The sequence below is a fragment of the Lepisma saccharinum genome, chromosome 29, assembly GCF_977018435.1.
Source record: "Lepisma saccharinum chromosome 29, izLepSacc3.1, whole genome shotgun sequence".
Classification (NCBI taxonomy): domain Eukaryota; kingdom Metazoa; phylum Arthropoda; class Insecta; order Zygentoma; family Lepismatidae; genus Lepisma; species Lepisma saccharinum.
Window position 1 is genome coordinate 9,545,526 of NC_139257.1, and position 18,440 is coordinate 9,563,965.

Sequence of the window (18,440 nt, forward strand, 5' to 3'; positions counted from 1 at the left end):
TGTAAAAAGGTTTAAGGGATGGAAATCAGAGAACCGAGGAATCTATGAACAACACAAGCAAACAGAACAGTCTATTATCGATGCTATTAGTGAATTAGGTAAAAATATCAAAACTGTTACAGAGCAAAATCAAAATTTGATCACAGAGCTTGTACCTGTAGCTGCAAGGAACATATTAGATTACCCAATCACCCCACTTTCTAGTATTCATACACCTAGTCCTGTTGCTCCTCGAAGAATTGAAGCTACTCAGGATCCTATTGAATTGGGTCTTCTTGCTCAAAAATATTTAAGCACACCTAAAGACAACAAAGATGAGGTCTTTGGCTTATATGCTGACACAGAGCGTGATGGTAGCATCATACATAGAATTGGCAATTTTAGAGTAACATTTATGGGAGATGATCTGATTGTATATTCAGAATCTCATCTTGGAGAAAAAGGTGCTTTTGTTAAGTATCCTTCAACACCTGGATTGTGGGAACTGATGACTAGGAAAAGGCCTGGCAGCTATACAGATCAAGATTATGAGCACTACAAAGAAATATTAATAAAATCAGATGCTCTATACCAGAACAATGATCCCACACAAAAAAGAGTCAAGTCTAGCAGTGGAGCAAAATACAACAACTTAATCAAGCCCATATGGTCACAGATCAAGACAGGTAGTGGAATCAAACAATACAACACCCTGCCTAAAGAATTTGTGTGGGTTGATGATGTCAGGAAACTTGTAGATAGGTTGCTGATGATAGCTGGGGAGGAAACTGCTGGCAACCACAATTTTTACAATGAAAAGTTTGGAATTATGGACATGATAAGCACCAAATTGTCTAATTTTATAGTGAATGACACTAAGGGCATTGGGTATCTTATAAAAATTATTAATACTCTACCCCCCAAATTTTGGAATATCTCTGAGGGTCGGGGGTTGGTTAATGACATTATAAACAAGCTGCCATTTGAACTACACATTCCAGGCTATCAGTATTGTGGTCCAGGCACAAAATTGGACCATAGATTAAACAGAGGGGACCCTGATGTTAATCCCCTAGATGCTGCTTGCAGAGACCATGACGTAGCATACAACACACATTCTGATCTTGACAAGAGACATGTTGCAGACAAGAAATTAGAAGAGGCTGCATTTGGTAGATTTGTAAGCAAAGATGCTTCTTTAAGTGAGAGAATAGCAGCATTGGGAACCACCATAGCTATGAATACCAAACAAAAACTGGGGTGGGGGCTGTGAATATGTATATAATAAACCTACAATGAAGGCCAAGGGTGTTATGTATCAGATACCTTATGCAGGTCTTAAATCTCTTAAAACTATTGATAGTCTTTTAACCAAAAAGCAGCGCAAGAAAAAAAATTCTTGTCTTGCCAAGGGCCATGGTATGAAATTATTACTTAGTACCCCCCAATTAAAAAAATTACAGCAATCTAGGAAAAAATCACATGTGGGTGGCTTCATATTTACTATCCCGGCCATCTTAGCAGCACTTGGGGCTGTGGGGAGCTTGGCCGGGGGATCAGCTGCTATTGCAAAAACAGTAATAGATGCCAAGAAGAATAAGGCAGAATTAGACGAACTGAAGCGCCATAATCTGGCCATAGAGAAACAAGGCAAAGGTGTTAAGAAAGCCATGAATAAGTTTAAAAAAACAAGAGCCGCTTACAAACCAAGATATTGAAGCTTTAATCAAGCCACTGGGCATCAAACATTTTAGAGGTGTGTGCATGTCTGATTCTTTACCAGAACAACCACTCAACAAAGAGTGTGGCATAGTTAATTTGGATAAGTACAAAAATCAGGGCACTCACTGGATCTGTTATCTTAAATATTTAAAAGATGAGGCATTTGTGTTTGATTCATTTGGAGGTGTTCCACCTGAAAATTTAGTAAAATATCTAAAATCAACTAATCTTTATTACAATAATGCCCGTGTTCAAAATTTCAAAGATGTTAATTGTGGACATCTGTGTTTATCTGTTGTTAGATATCTGTCTCAAATAAATAAACCATCAATTGAAGATTTTTAAAAAGCCTTGTGGTATTGAAAACATCATGGGGGTATTCCATCTCACCAGCCAAAATTCAATATTGAAACTTAGATTACATGATGATATAGTGTATCCCAAAACAATAGCTCTCAGAGCATTTTATGGCATGTACTTGATCCCTAATATTACACACCACAACAACACAATTGCAGTTGGTGATCAAAAAATTGTCATCACTCCAGGGCAGTATAATCTGTCCACTCTAAATGCTCAGTTACCCAGAGGTATAGTATTAACTCAAAATTCTGTCACTCACAGAGTAGAGATTGTATCTGCTACAGAAACAGTGGATCTGGGTACTATAGGAGAGCTGTTAGGATTTGAGAACAACACAAAACTTGAACCAGCTATTAAACACACTGCTATTAATATACCTAAATTCTTAGCCATAGAGACTCTAAATATTCACTGTAATGTGGCCAAGGGTATGATCACCAAATCAAATGGCATAGGCACTCACAAACAAACTGGCATCATTGCAACATTCAAACCTAACTCTGAATTTATGGAGCCCATCATCTACACTCCATCACCAACATTATATTTTCCTGTGTGCCATAATAGAATAGATTACATTGAGTTGATGGTCACTAATGAAAAATAAGAATTAGTTGATTTTGCTGGAGCCACAACAACTGCTATCATAGAGATTAATATTTAAATAAAAATACATACAAAAAAAATGGAAAATATTGAGAGTTATGAGCTACAATCATTCCCTCCAAACAGGAGGACCTTTGCAAATTTAAATCAACCCAACACAGAGATTGAGGTTGATCTTGATGTAGGGGATGGCTTTATACACCCCCACAGAGCAGATCTATACATCAAGTTTGATGTTGTAAAGCTCGATGGTACAGATTATCCGGCAAATTCAAATATAAGATTGGTGGACAATTTTGTGCCACATCTGTTCTCTGAAATTGAGATCAGAAAACACGGTGTTGTTATAAACAAAGTGGATTACCCCGGCATTACCTCTACAGCTTTGGCCACACTAAAATTATCCAAACCCGAGGCTTCTTACTACAAAATAGGTGGATTTGAGGCTGGTGATAAGATATTATCTAAAAGCCACACATTGCTGTTCCCCATGCGCCTGTTGCCAGGATTCTTCTCAGATTACAAAGATATTATGTGGAAGGGTGGTTTAAGAATTACATTTAGAAGAGCTGCCAATGATAATAATGCTTTGATGAGGTACAGTACATTAAATTCTACCGGGGAAGCTCTGCCTAATACCCTACCTGATGAGGGCAAGTGCCTTATTCAGACTATGGAGCTAAGAATGCCAGTTGTTGAATGTAAAGCCAGTTATGCTCTTAAATACAAAGCTGATATCCTAAAAAATCCACAGATTCCTTTACAATTTTATACATATCAATGTGTACAGAAGCCTGCCACTGGTGCCTATTATGAATTTGATGCTACAAACTTATTCTCCAGTATACAATATGACATGCCAGATTTTGTGGTGGTACTGTTTCAGACTGGAAGACACAATAATCAGGAAAAAAATTCAAGTAAATTTGATAACTGCAACATCAAGAACATATATCTTAAAAATGGCAGAAATGAGGTGTTCCCTAGTGAAAATTATAATTTAAACATGTCCAAGGATGATTTCCTCAAATTATATGAGGCATTTACAGCATATAAAAGGGTCACTACTGGCAATACTGACATGTATTACACACCAGATGAATTTAAAACACAGAGACCCATGTTTGTCATCAACACTTAAAAAAGGAAACAAGTTGTGGTTAATGACAGGACAAACATTAAAATTATCTGTGAATTCCATGATACACTCCCTGATGACACCATATGTAGTGTTATTCTTATAGGTGAAAAATCATATGTTTATGATGTAAGAAATGAGAGGGTCACAGAGCAATTCTAGAAAGTCTCTGCATATTATATTGTCTTAGTATTAGATATGCAAGTTGAGGCTGGTGTTCAATTGAACTTAAACCAGAAGTAAATATGTGTGGGTGTGGGTGGGTGTGGGTGTATGTGGGTGGGTGTGGGTGTATCTTGGCTTAGTTTTAGGTGTAGCCAAAAAAAATATCAAGAGGGGCATATTTTTAACAAGCTTATGGACAACAATCTCACAGATCTAGCTTTTGTATGTGTAGGCAAATCAATCTCAGGGGGCTCATCATTTCACGGGAAATTCCCGAGGGCATTTTTACAAAAATCTTGGGTTAGACAGAGTACCACACTTGAGCAATAAGCTCATATGCACATCTTGAGCTAGTTTTAAGTGTAGCCAAATCTGCCTGAGGGGGGCTCATCATTTATCGAGACAGGAGTATATACTTTTACACTACTTGTGATAGGTATCGTCATTCAGGGATCCAGGCATCAAAAGCCCGGCATGGAATACCAGTGCCACCACCTCTCAACGGTTGGTACACTGGGATCCATGAGTACTATATTGCAAATTGTCCATCATTATGTTCGTGCACTTTATTTGACCCAATAAGAGATTCAAGAATTAAAAGAAAACTCAAAAGAAGTTGTTGACAACTTCTACACCAGTATACATAAAAATCCATCGCTTAAAAAACATATAGGATGTAAGAGAAAAACTAATTAAAATAGTCATGGACAATTTGCACGGTAATACTCATGAATCCCACTGCACGAGTACTTCGCAATGCCATTCGAAAGTGTGTGACCACAGTGTTCAATGAAGCTTGCCAGTTTGACTTCAACACACGTCGGAGCACTTGCTGATCCCTATCTGACTGTTTTTCTCCACGTTGCGGTTGTATGTTGATCACACCCTCATGCTCTCATTTCGTCACTACATCACTGACTGTTGCGCATGGTATCTGCAACTTTTCCGAAATCTAACAGATGCAATGTCCGAATTGGTGGGTGCCGATGATCATACTCCGTTCAGCCTCAGTCACCCCACTCATTTTGAACGTCTTTAATTCCCCACTGTTGGTCAGTGCCCTGAGATGGCAACAGACATTAAAAAAAAAAATCTGAAATATGGTGCATGCAAAAAGCTACAGCCATCAAATTGTAACAATCTTTGAATATCACCATCAATTACAGATTAACCGTAAAACAATAGTGTTTTCATTTGTAAATATGGAGACACTTCTCACTTATTACTAATGACTACTTTTTAAAAATGGTTGGAAGTTATTAATTAAAATCCAAAACTGATGTAAAGGTGATATATTAGCTTAAATTGATGTTAGCAACAAATAGCATTCCGTGGATAGTCATTTGTGATAACATGCCATTTAATTCTGTTGAACATGAATGATTTACAAAAGAATGGGACTTTAGTGTTCTAACAGTCCCAGGTATCCTTGTTCAAATGGAATAGAAGAAAAGTCAGTAGGGATAACCAAAGGAATGCATAAAAAAAGTGTCATGAGGAATATTGTTATGTTTTGTTAGATCTTCTCGAGTATAGAAATTCGTCAGTGTTAGATTTAGGAGCAGCAAAAGTGCAAATACTCGTGAGTAGTTGTTAAGAACAACATTTTCCATTCAAAACATTTATTAATACCTGAAGTACAGCTCAACACACAGAGAGTATGTGAAAGATACAAGCTAATACTGGAATCCACCCAATGGCGTCGTCGCTTTAAATCAAGGGTTCCCGGGTCCCATACTCGATGGAGAAACGTTACACAATGACACGGATCGAACTTCAAACTGTAGGTCCAGTCCCAATTAGATTATCTGTTCAACAATTGGCCCACAGCAGACCTAATTTCAATCCAAGTGAAAATTGCTTATTTGAAAAGGATAAGGTATGGGTGAGCAGAAATAAAACACAACTAATGAAATCTAGTTATCATCCCACAGTTGGGCGATGATTCAGAAATTCAGCTTAATATTATTGTGTAGCCGAGCGTAGAATCTAGCAAAGCACAAAAAGTTACATTCATAATCTTCATAGTGAAAAATCTAAAGATACAATAAACATTTCTATGTAGAAATATGGTAGAGTAGTAAGAAATTCCTATGGGAAGTGATGATTATGAATGTACGAATAATGTGATTTGTACTTAGGGTTAAATACCGACAACATAGAGATACTGCATATATGACAGCCATAATCTACAGGTGCTGTAGCCTACAGTTAATTTAACTAATAGTTAATCTCATATTAATCAACAAAAGTGTAAAATCTTACAATCTGTTACTCGAAGTGCAATCTATTTCTCGAAGTGATTATATTTTGATTACAAGCAACCAATTAGTACTTTTCATATAAATGTCAATAGCAATTTTATCTGTAATGTGTGTAATGAGAGTATATAATAATGTCTTAAATATACATGTACCTATAAATTTTAACACAAATAAGGCGAGGCAGTAGAATTATCCAAAATTTCTATTCCAATAGTTTTTACATTCCAAGTTCTGTGTCCAGGTGTACAAGCTATTCTCCATAAATGAACATCAAAAATTTATGTTTTTTTGAATAGTTACGTAGAATGTTTATCTCCATAGACAGGTTGACAGACCGCCCAGAGTAGTTTATGGAGAGTTTTCCTGTACTAGTTTTGTCAGACTTCACTGTATTATATTTATTTATTTATTTAAAGACATGACACTACAGGCAAATGCCCACTAACAGTGTCTTATATTATAACACTGTTTGGTACACAAAATATGCAATCAGCAGAATTCATAAGGTAAAATACTATGATAATATGATAATATGTGTTACAGTAATATACAAATTAATATAAGATTAGATATGAAAAAGAAGTATAAAGTAGTAACCTGACAGGTGAGGTTAGAACTTACACATGATAACCAAGAAAATAACCATGGAAAAACATATGAGCTTCACCTTACATATAAAAGATGATAGATGTAATGATAGTAATTAGTAATTAGCAAATAACACAAAAAGAAAAAGAAAAATAGGATGGACTCTTTCGCCTGTACATAAAGAGACCGAACTACTAAACAAAGTTAAGTCTGGTGTTAGAAGTAAGTTTCAGTTTCCCCTTTTGAACCTTCGAAAACTTTGGAAGATGTCTATCTTATCATATGACTTTGCAATTTCGTTATATAACCTACATATTCTCCGAGTGGGTGCCGCATTGGCTGACTTTGAGCTCTCGGTACTTGAAAGAGCTCTTTCCGTGGTCTTAACTTATTATATGGTACATAAAAAAGGATTTCTGAGAGCAGCTGAGAGGAGTCTAATGAGTCGTTTAAAAGTTTATGCAAGAATAGTAACTGATGAATGTTTCTTCTATCACTAGGGATTGTAAGGGTATGATAAGGAGTATATTTGGGGTAAACGCCGTCTTTTTTCAGTCTTAGGAATCGAAGGAACTTGCTTTGTACATTATCTATTCTGCTGGTTTCATTTAGGTTTTGTGGGGACCAGACGATATACGCGTATTCCAATTTCGACCTTACGTAGGTATTGTATAGCATTTGGAATGTTTCTGACTTCTTAAAGTCGTTTCCCATTCTCATTATAAACCCAAGGTTTCGGTACCCTTCTGCTACAATGCGGTCGATGTGTTTTCGGAAACTGTTATTTTCTTCAAACTGAACACCAAGATCTTTATAACTTGAAACTCTGTCTAACGTGTGGCCACTGATTGTGTAAGTGTGCGTGTAGGGTTGTTTCTTTCGAGTGAAAGTCATAACTTTGCATTTGTTAAAATTGAGTTTTAGTTTGTTTTAAGCGCACCGTTATACAAATTTTCAATGTCTTTTTGCAGTTCCAAGGTATCATTATCGTTCGTTGTAGACTTAAATATTTTCAGGTCATCCACGTACAGGTTCAAGAAATACTGACATGCCCTGAAATTCGTTCCTTCTGACGGACAGACCGACGTTTTTGCTAATGTATGCTTCATTGACATCATTCTGTTCCACCAAATTTCATCTTTCCAATTATAGTAGTTTCTGAGATATTGATATTTGACATAATGTCGGATGAGAACCAAAGGAGGTAACTCAAAAAATGTGGTTTTCAGTTTCGGTTGAAGAAAATTCTCTCAAGAGCGTTCTTTATTTGGAGTCAGATCTCTACTTCTAATCGTTAGCAAAATGATGGAGACACTTATCTCCAATTTTATGAATCTTTTTAAGAGCCAGAGATGTTCCTAAGAATACATGAGTTCCTGTCTCCTTCAAATTTGATAAATTTGAGTTACGTCCCTCTGGATATACTGTTCGACTGACACAATAATCGTTAATAGTACGCTTTTCAGTTGAAGCATTCCACCGAATAACGCTGTATGGCACATTTCAGTGAATGCGAGAACAACGGGTAAAACATGTTGTATGTTACTGGACTACAGTAGAAACAACATAAAACCTTATGCAAACACAGTAGCAATCTTTGGGCAACATCCGACCTTATGACTGGCCAGCTTGTAGCCTGTAGAAACAGGGCCGCAGCATGATTTTTTACTGGTAACGCAGCACATTCCCAAAAGTGTCATACAGCGTTTTTCGGTGGAATGCTTCAGTTCTTGCAGAGTAATAATACTCTGTAACATTTGAACAGTTGTTTGTTGTACTTTTAGCTATTACAAATTATTTCAGTGTGGTGGCTTATGTATAGATGTGTATTTTATTCGAATTAATATATCTATCCTTTTTTAAATCTGTTTTAGATATTTTATTCACCAATATCAGCCTACACGGCTGGGTTAGCTTTGAATCAAGGTAAGAACATGTGTTACAGTAGCTTCTATTTAGTCGTATAATTACGCCACATTGAAACATATTCAAAAGTTCTGTTTTAATCAGATTTTTCTAGTATAATAATTGACTAAGAAATCAATAACCTAACATTAACTTTCGTCTTTTTTCTAATACTCATGTACATTTCGACAGAATTAAAATATACACTTAATGCCTCATCCCATTAATTCCTTTATAATGATATATCTATACAAATATGAACATAATTTGAAGCTTCCTAAAAAATTGAAAATTAGTTTCTTGTTTATCTTCAAATGTGTCGAGCCGTAAGTGTCATTCAATCTCAGATCAATCCTTCAGTTTCTAGCGACTGAAAACATTCCAACTTAAAACTCTGAATTTTTATATCGTTATCGTAGTAAAAATTGATTTGCCTCACACTCCTGCAACCATTATACGTGTATTTGTAGAAGAAAATTTCAAAATCTTTATTTCAGTAATATACTTATTTCTATGTGTTTATTTGCTTACACTGAAGATACAGAATGACCAGAGAAAGATTGCCAAAAAAAATTAAGTAGTCTGTATTTCGGTAAACACTTTTGGACTACAGAATATTGCGTGTAATGTCTGTCGGTGCGAGTATGAGTCTCGCAACTCAAAGATGATGAGACAGGAGTTTCTCAGGTAAATATCCGGTCACTGCCGGGGTGAACGTAATGCAATTTCGAAATACGACAGGACACAAAGGGCCGGCAGTGATCGGAAAAGGGGTCAGATCGCTTTGAGAGAGATGAGAGCTGGAGGTCTTGAGAGAGAGAGAGAGGTTTCGAGACTCTGCGTGCCCGAACAGGTAAGTTCCATCTTCCCTTGTGTGCCTGCCATTCTCAATCACGACATATATGGGTTCATAAACATATTTCATTTCTTTTATTTAATCTGGTCAAGCGTGTACCTCAACGCAGTCCTTTTGGGGGACATGAGGAAGCGAGTGCCGAGCCATTAGGGCTACGACACGATTGAACTTCAAGATATAGAGTGAACAATAAATAAAAATGAGTATATTTCCACGAATTAGAAGATATTTTCTGTATTACATCACAAATGCATAAAAAAAAACCATTTAAATTGATATTTATAAAGATTGACACAAAATGCTGCAGAATAATGTTATGCTAGAGTCATTAGAGTAATTGAAACTTGTAGTATACGCATACTCCTATTGAAACCTGATATTTTTGTAAATGTGATTTTATACAAAGGATTTAAAAATTATTGTTGTTTATCGAAACATACAAACGTCATTATGGACGATTGTGTAAACCAATCCACTTTCCTGAAAATGTATTCGTTCACTTGATTTTACCAAAAAGTGCTTTGAACTTACACAATATATACAACCTTGGTGACAATGAAATTCGACCAGAAAGGAATACATGATTAAATGCACAGAGGCATAGGCGGTGGAATGGGTGACCCGCAGAAGTGACGCATGTGTGTAAGAGGAGGCGTGTGAGCAGGCAAGAATCGTGATCCCAGCATGTTGCACCCAAGGTCACGTAAAGAACGAAAACGGGGAACTATAAGCGTGACATTGAACTTCGACCAGGCACCAGACCCATACGGAAATTCCAGATAGTGGCGCATTCGACGGAAGCATGACGTCACGGACACGATAAGGGAGTCCGCCGTATATAAGCGCGTGCTGTGCACCGAGGAACCGCAGTGCATCATCACCATGGCCCCCGGTCGAAAACGCCTGCTGAGCGTGCGTGACCTACGGATATTTAGGCGCTATATCCAGACCAACAATCATGTTTCTGTGGCCGAATTACGACTGTAAACTCGAGAACGCTTTCACATTGAAGTGTCAACCAGAACCATTCGCCGTTACCTACAGCGATGCGGTTACCGAGTGTACAAGGCGAAACGTAAACCCTTCCTTTCCATGTTGAACAAAGGCAATCGACTACGGTGGGCACGAATGTACCGGGGATGGACATTTCGGTAGTGGAACAGGATTTTGTGGACGGACGAATCCATTTTCAATGTTGTGTACGGGAAAATACGGAAAACAGTCATTTGTCGGAAGGAGGAACAGAATGAAGCAAAATGTTATGCCCGTCGGGTACAGAAACCTGCGTCAGTGATGGTATGGGGATGCATGACGGCATCTGGGGTTGGCCCACTACACGTCTGTGAGGGCATTGTGAATGCACACGCCTATACACGCATACTGGAGCGGCATCTTCCCACAGTGCGAAGGCACCTGTTCCACAAGCGGCGTCTCATCTTTCAACACGACAATGCCAGGCCTCATACAGCGATGGTGACAAGAGAATGGTTGACTCGCCATCACGTGCGAACTCTGCCATGGCCACCATCGAGTCCCGACCTCTCGCCCATTGCGAATGTGGGGCGTGTTCTTAAGCGACGTGTGCAACAGAGGGGACCCACGACAGTGGCTGCTCTTATCGCCTGCCTGCAGGAGGAATGGCACCGCATCGATGTGGAATACCTTGAACGACTCGTCCGCAGCATGCCCCGAAGCATTGCCACAGTTATTCGCCGACGGGGCGGCGTCACACCATGGTAAACAGGATCCCCTCTGACAGTAGTCGAACTTCAATGTCACGTGTAGATGGACGAAAATGTTTTATTTTGTGTGGACACCATACATTGCTGCGTTGCAGCGGAAATTTATGTTTTCCTTTGTTCCATGTAGCCTGCTGAATAAAATATGTTCAGCATATGCATGTGTTCTCCTTCTTTCACAACGCACTCCTATATTTGTGACTGGTCGAAGTTCATTGTCACTAAGGTTGTACATAATTTAAATAATATTCCAGCTGAAAAAACGCACCTGGTATATTCCCTGTACAGAAATTGCCGAAAGAATTGAAGTTGTCTTGCATTAGTGTTTTAATTCTCTTATACCTAATTAATATTAATAAATATATACAAGAACTAAGAATTATTGAGGTAAACCAGGTCGTAATCTCAGAATGCGCCACTGTTTAATACATTAATGCATTTTAAGTTGGTATATTAGGGTTAGTCTGTCATTTGCACAAACAACTAGGTAAGCCCAGCCAGGCCGAGCATACAATTAAGTACGATTGTATTAAACTGATTTTTATTGTGAATATCTGTACTTTTGTTTCTGTCAATCTTTTGGAGTTTTACATCTGTTTATTACAAATATCCTGTTGCATGTCATAACTACTATTTTCATTCTCCTCCCCGATATTTTCTCATAAATGTCTTAACGAAAATATATTTTTTTTATTGTTTTTATTTTTCCAGTGGCTGGATGGAACATAAATATCTCCGTTGGTATTATAATTACTGCCTGCGTTATTTACACAGCACTCGTAAGTACTGTACATTACTTCTGTACACAATTAATATGCATATGGATCTTCAATGAGACTCTATTTTAAAAAAATATTCAGTTCTTGACAGAATTAAAATTACTGTATCCGAAATTTAAAGGAAACGATACAATCACGTAGCTTTGCATGCAAGGAATTAAAAATGCCAGGAAATGTGTAGCTCAATTACTTATATTTTGAAATTTTATTAATTAAATTTAATATTTAAAACGGGCCTCCCCGATGGTGCAGTGGTAGCGTCGATGCCTTGTAATCAAGGGGTCCCTGGTTCGATGCCCGGTGGAGGCACATTGTGGTTTGGATCCCACTTTAAACTGTAGGTCCAATCCCGATTAGCCTTACTGTACATAAAGTGGAGTTAAAACATCAACTCAATCAATCAATCAAACAATATATATATATATATATATATACACACACACACACACACACACACACACACAGAGTGTCCCACAAAGGGGTTTACACTATTTGAATGTTAATAACAGAGAAAGTATTACAGATAACCTGATGGAACTTGTTGTATCTGGATCTGTCATGATTAGTGCTTGTTGCCATTCATTTGTTTTTCTTTAATTTCAGTTCAGTTGCCAATAGTGACAAGTAATTGACAAGATGGCTGGGAACCTTTCCGTTGAGCAACGGAAGTGGATTCTAAAGTGTTTTTTGGAAATGTGAGAACATGAAAGAAGTGCAGAGACGAAGGCAGAATTTGATACTGCGCCACCGTCACGTGTAACAATTACGAAATGACGCGACAAGTTTCAGAGGGAAGGAACTGTGTGTGATCTGGGACGGACTGGCAGGAATAAATCAGTATCGGACGAAAGAGGGATGGAAGCAGTGGTACAAACTTTCACAAGATCCCCCAAGAAGTCCACACATCAAATTCTGCCCGCCATCGTCTCTGCACTTCTTTCATGTTCTCACGTTTCCAAAAACACTTTAAAATCCACTTCCGTTGCTCAACGGAAAGGTTCAGGGTAAAACGCCCACCCATTAGGGGTAAAATGCCCAATACAAGAAACAATTGTTGTAATACTTGATATGACATATTTAAAGGAAAATAGTACACAGCATTAACTGGAGGATTATTATCGTTTGTTTCGTAAAGAGAACATCATTTGTACAGACAAGCACAGCATTTCTAACAACATTTCTTTTGAATTTACCATAACCTCTTTTACTGTTTACATTTGTGAGAAATTGCATTGCACTTTGGACACATGGACATGAATTTGATACATATTTCATGCATCCACATACTACAACGAATCCAGTCACATTGTGGTTCTTTCTTATCATAATAATGCCCATGGGCATATTGTACTTAATTTCTGTCGGCATATCACCCCACAGCTACAAGCAGAAAATTGAATCACTGGATTGGCAACTCTGAGCACCACGGTGCAGTTTCACTCTGCAGATATGTTTCCCTGACTCTTGATCTTTACACCATCTATAATTTAGTTTCTTTCTCTCTTGGGAATATTGTTGCACACTGTTAATACAGCAAGGTCCAAAAATTATTACCTCAAAAATTGTCTTCTTACCTCATGAAATTATCTCTGGATGGCTTCAGATTTTTCTCACTGGCTCCAAACCTGCTGCATCGTCTCATCACGGAGGGCGCTTTCAAACAAGAGTAGGAGATTTGCCATAACATTAACGTTGCGCGAGATACGAGGGGGTGGGCATTTAACCCCGATGGGCATATTCCCCCGAGTGAATCTATGTATTGAACATTTCCGTTTGGATTAAAGCTCAAAAACTCCTCATGACCACACCATTGTAAATAGTATTGTTATACTATAAGATGTGTACATAAGGGTTATTTCTTTTCTTGTAGGGCGGCATCAAAACCGTCATATGGACAGACACAGTGCAAGGCTTTCTCGTATATTTCTGCCAAATAGCTCTTCTAGTAGGAGGACTGGTGGAGGTTGGTGGTTTCAGCACCCTATGGCAGCGCAACGAAAACTCTGGCAGAATAGAATTTTTTAAGTAAGCGAATTGGATCTTCTTAAATTGTAGTACACAATTAACCGAAAATTAGATTTACAGATTTTTAGGGCATGTATAATCGTCCACGTATTGCTATCTGTGATCTGCCCGTCATTTTAGATGAACAGAAAGAAAGGTTGGAAAGATCTAATTTAAAAATAATGCAACCAATCTTAGTCAGTAATACAAGGATACAATGTGTTTTTAAGATAAAGATATATTGATACTGCATGATATACAGACAAGGTTGTACACGATGATGAAACAAGCAGTTATTATTTATTTTCATTTGTATCATCATTTTCAAAATTATACACAAACTATTCTAATACTATACTAATGATATTACCAAAAGTTACTTGTTGATATGAAAAATGAATTACATGTGCATAATTTGCTGCACAATACCAGGCCGGCCATTTAACGGGAATTCCTTGAATTCCGTGAATTATTGGCTCCGGGAATTCTGCATGAAATTTTTTCCGTGGACGTGAAAAATTGAAACTGTTATTAATCCTAAGTCCATTGAATTTATACATATTTATAATTGTCCTGAGGCAAGTTTTTCACGATTTAGCTTTCATATCTAGGTATAGTTAACAACAAATCTTTATTTATCGTTAGCATATCTCGCCAAAACTCTATGGTCAAATTTTCTCGCTAGTATCGCCATAAATAACAAAAGTATAGCGATTCTTAAAAAGGGGGTTCACCTCTCCCGGACTTACCCTATATACAGGGTGTATCATAAGTAATAGCGCAAACTGACACAGTTAAAAGTACACGATAATATAAGCAATAAAGTGTCAGTAAACATGGGTATGAAAACGAGCCATTTTCGAGATAATTGCGAATGTTGAGGTTACAAGCCGCCACTGACTTCATTGTTTGTAAACGTCGTCGTAGTTGGTAAAATGATAATAATACAGTAATAATAATGATAATAATGTTCTCTGAAGTGCTGATGTACCCTTGTAAATGTGCAACTCCCTGGGTGCAGCCTCCCGTGTATTGCCGTTAGCCAAACTGTATATTAAATGCATATCCGCATACTCTTCGTTGCTGTAAGGTTCCATTTTTACTACGCAGTCCAGCACAACTGACGTGACTCTCACAGTACGATTAGACTGTGTACTGATTGTATCCATCCTGTTTGATTACAACGCCACCTCTCGGAAATGTTCTGTTTTGTAAACAAAGAGCAAACCTCGGTGTTTACAAAATGCAATCAGTGACGGCTTCTAACCACACATTCCCACACATTATAAGCATTTTACCAACTAGGACGACGTTTACAAACAATGAAGTCAGTGGCGGCTTGTAACCACAACATTTGCAATTATCTCGAAAACGACTCGTTTGCAGACCCATGTTTACTGAGACTTTTTTGCTTCTATTATCGTGCACTTTCAACTGTGTCAGTTTGCGCTAATAGCGGATATAATATGATACACCCTGTATATAGATACGAGTATATAGATAGCATAGATTAGATAGATAGACAGGTGCCTATATACATACATACAAACATAAGAATAATGTATGTTGTATGCTGATTCATACAGTAAGAGATTATTATTATTCCCATGAAATCTCTGGTATGTTATTGTACATACAAGCTAATCTCTTTGTTGATTTACCGTAAAAAAAAGTAATCATTTACATTTTTTCAGCATGAATCCCGATCCAACAATACGACACACTTTCTGGTCGGTTGCTATTGGACGATCAATTTTCGGCTTCACATATCTCATCTCAAGTCAAGGGGCCATGCAGCGGTGTCTGAGCACAAAAACGGTTAAGGGAGCACAGAAGTAAGTAGCTAAAGATCAAATATCCATTTTAAGATGAAATATATCTTTGAGATGATCATAATTCTCATGCACCCATGATGCTTTCTGATTCAACGAGCAGAAATATTTGGCATTTGCACACAAAAAGCAATTACCTTTTTTGCTATTTTTTTTAAAAAAATAGTTCCCATACTCACGTGGACAAAAATTATAAATGAAACTCATAAGTATTGAGTGGATAGGAATGTGTTTGGGTAAGGAAACATCGACAATTTTGTACGTTGCCTGGGAAACGTAGTATTCGAAACAAACAAACTGCTTTGTTATAAATTATGTAAAAAGTCTTATGGTGGTGTAACATTTAATAGAAATATATAAATAATTCCCAACCTTTATACATTCATTCAGTTCCGTATCATTCCGAAGGCCTAACTCGATCCCGTGACCCCTGGCGTCATAACTCGATAGCCTCATCACTCCACCAAAGGGGGAAACAGTATGAAATATAAGTACACTCAGCTTTATGCAGAAAAGACAGGAAACGACAAAACGGAACTCGCCCAACGGCTTTAACGATCTGAAATTTGAATTCCCGATAAATAGTTCGACAGAACATTTCGCGCCCCAGTTGTACTCAGAAATTTATCGCGTTATGGGCTGAATATCGATTGATACGTAAAGGAGTTACCGCGGGGAGTGGTGGGCTATCGAAGTTTCACATCTAGAGCTACAGGTAAACGAACATTCATTTATTCCCTTTCTATTATCCTCACAACCTGACCAGTCAACCCCGAAGTGTTAACATCGAATGTTTAAGTGTTGTTCTTATTTCACAGGGGCGAGCCTTCTTTGCTTCTTTACGTGTTAACGTTGTTTCTCCGGAGTGTTACCCCAAGCTATACGTGTACCTCTCGCAGCCAATACCTCAAGTCCTAGGCTCCCACATAGCCTGAGATTCTATCACCAATAAGAACTGAAGGGGTTTTAATACGATTCCATCCTCCCAATCCATGTAACAATTAAAGCAGATAAGATTCTAACTAATCATCTCCATGCGAGTACGGGGCCCATTTTGTATACACAGAACTTTTACATCCTTCTACAATTAAGTAACGTTTAAGAATTAATAGAAATTTGAATAATACTAAAATGTTCTTTGGGAATTTTCATAATTTTGAAGACACCATAAACATCCCACACATCACACAAATGTCCAAAATATATCCACTGGATATCTTTTGGATATTTGTGTCGGAAGTTCTGGATATTCAATAGATATCCAGGAATGTCCAATTGACATCCACTGGATATCTGCTGTATATCCATTTGTCCGCATACGTGATATCCAAAAGATATCCAGAAAGGATATGTTTTGGACATTTTCGGATCACTTTTGGACATGTTTTGGACATCAGGTGGGACGTAATATGGACATTATGCTTTGATTTAGACTTTTTGTACCTACTTTGGATATTGTATGAACAGAAAAAGTACAATTTTTGATCTCATCTGGATATTATATCGATATGAAAGGATGCATGCAACAGTCAACCACCAATTTTTGTTGTTAATTTTCTTGCTCCCCCTTAAAATAGGCACTAGTCAAGTTGGAAAGTTCATATGAACTAACCGAGGTCTGAGTACGTGTGTCAGTTTTATCTCCACCACACATAGCTCCTGATTATATAATCATGAAACAGAAGTGTTGGTCATGGAAGATTCACTTTTATTCACTGCATTACATTTTCTTCTCATTCTTGTAGCTTAATGTTCACACATCTTTCTTTCGAACAGTATTAAAACACAATTTTTCATTATATTTATAATCAAATATACCATTATTTGTGTTATGAAAACTTAAGTTTCTTTTATACATTTTGCGAGTGCCATCTAGCGACTTTGTCATTATTGTTTATGTCTAACGAGTATCTCTATTGTTATATTAAATGGGTGTGTCTATTGTTATATTTTTTTAAAATGTACCAACCCACGCTAAGTACCACATAATTACTTCAAGCTTGCGTCCATCTTGACATATGAAGCATATCGTAAGCTTTACGCTAGCTTGTGTGCTATCTGGGTATATTCCTTGAAGATTTGTGATGCTATAAGTGAGCATTGGCCCGATTCTTGTATGCAGTGTATTGTAGCGTTTCTGATTCTAAGATTTTAAAAAGTTTCAAATAACAAGACGCTCACCAACAAGGAAAACAGTCACAAGCTTCTGATTCACTCAGCTCTCAGGTGTAAAAATACACGAACTGAAAATGATGTGTATAGCTACTGTCTATGCTAAATATAATAAGCAACGGGTTTTCCCGGTTGAGCTAAGTAGGATTTACTCGATTTTAGTCTCCATTGTATTGTAGCGTTTAGTAAGACTAAATCGAAATTTTCGGATTCTAAGAAGAAAAATATTAAATCACTAAACATAACAAGTAAATAAGTTTAGAAACGCTAATGCTTCAATGCAATTATTGTTTCAATTGCAAGATAAAGTATAAAAAAGTTACGGGAA

General features: G+C 37.4%; 1 protein-coding gene across 1 annotated transcript in view; it reads left to right on the forward strand.

Annotated features, from left to right (window-relative positions):
* The window catches only part of LOC145981195 (sodium-coupled monocarboxylate transporter 2-like), a 71,166-nt gene that overhangs the window by 24,265 nt on the left and 28,461 nt on the right, over positions 1-18,440 (forward strand). The window contains exons 4-7 of the mRNA XM_083114317.1: positions 8,700-8,751; positions 12,037-12,104; positions 13,975-14,129; positions 15,803-15,943. Of these exons, the coding sequence (XP_082970443.1) occupies positions 8,700-8,751; positions 12,037-12,104; positions 13,975-14,129; positions 15,803-15,943 (416 nt within the window). The remainder of the gene's footprint in view (positions 1-8,699; positions 8,752-12,036; positions 12,105-13,974; positions 14,130-15,802; positions 15,944-18,440) is intronic.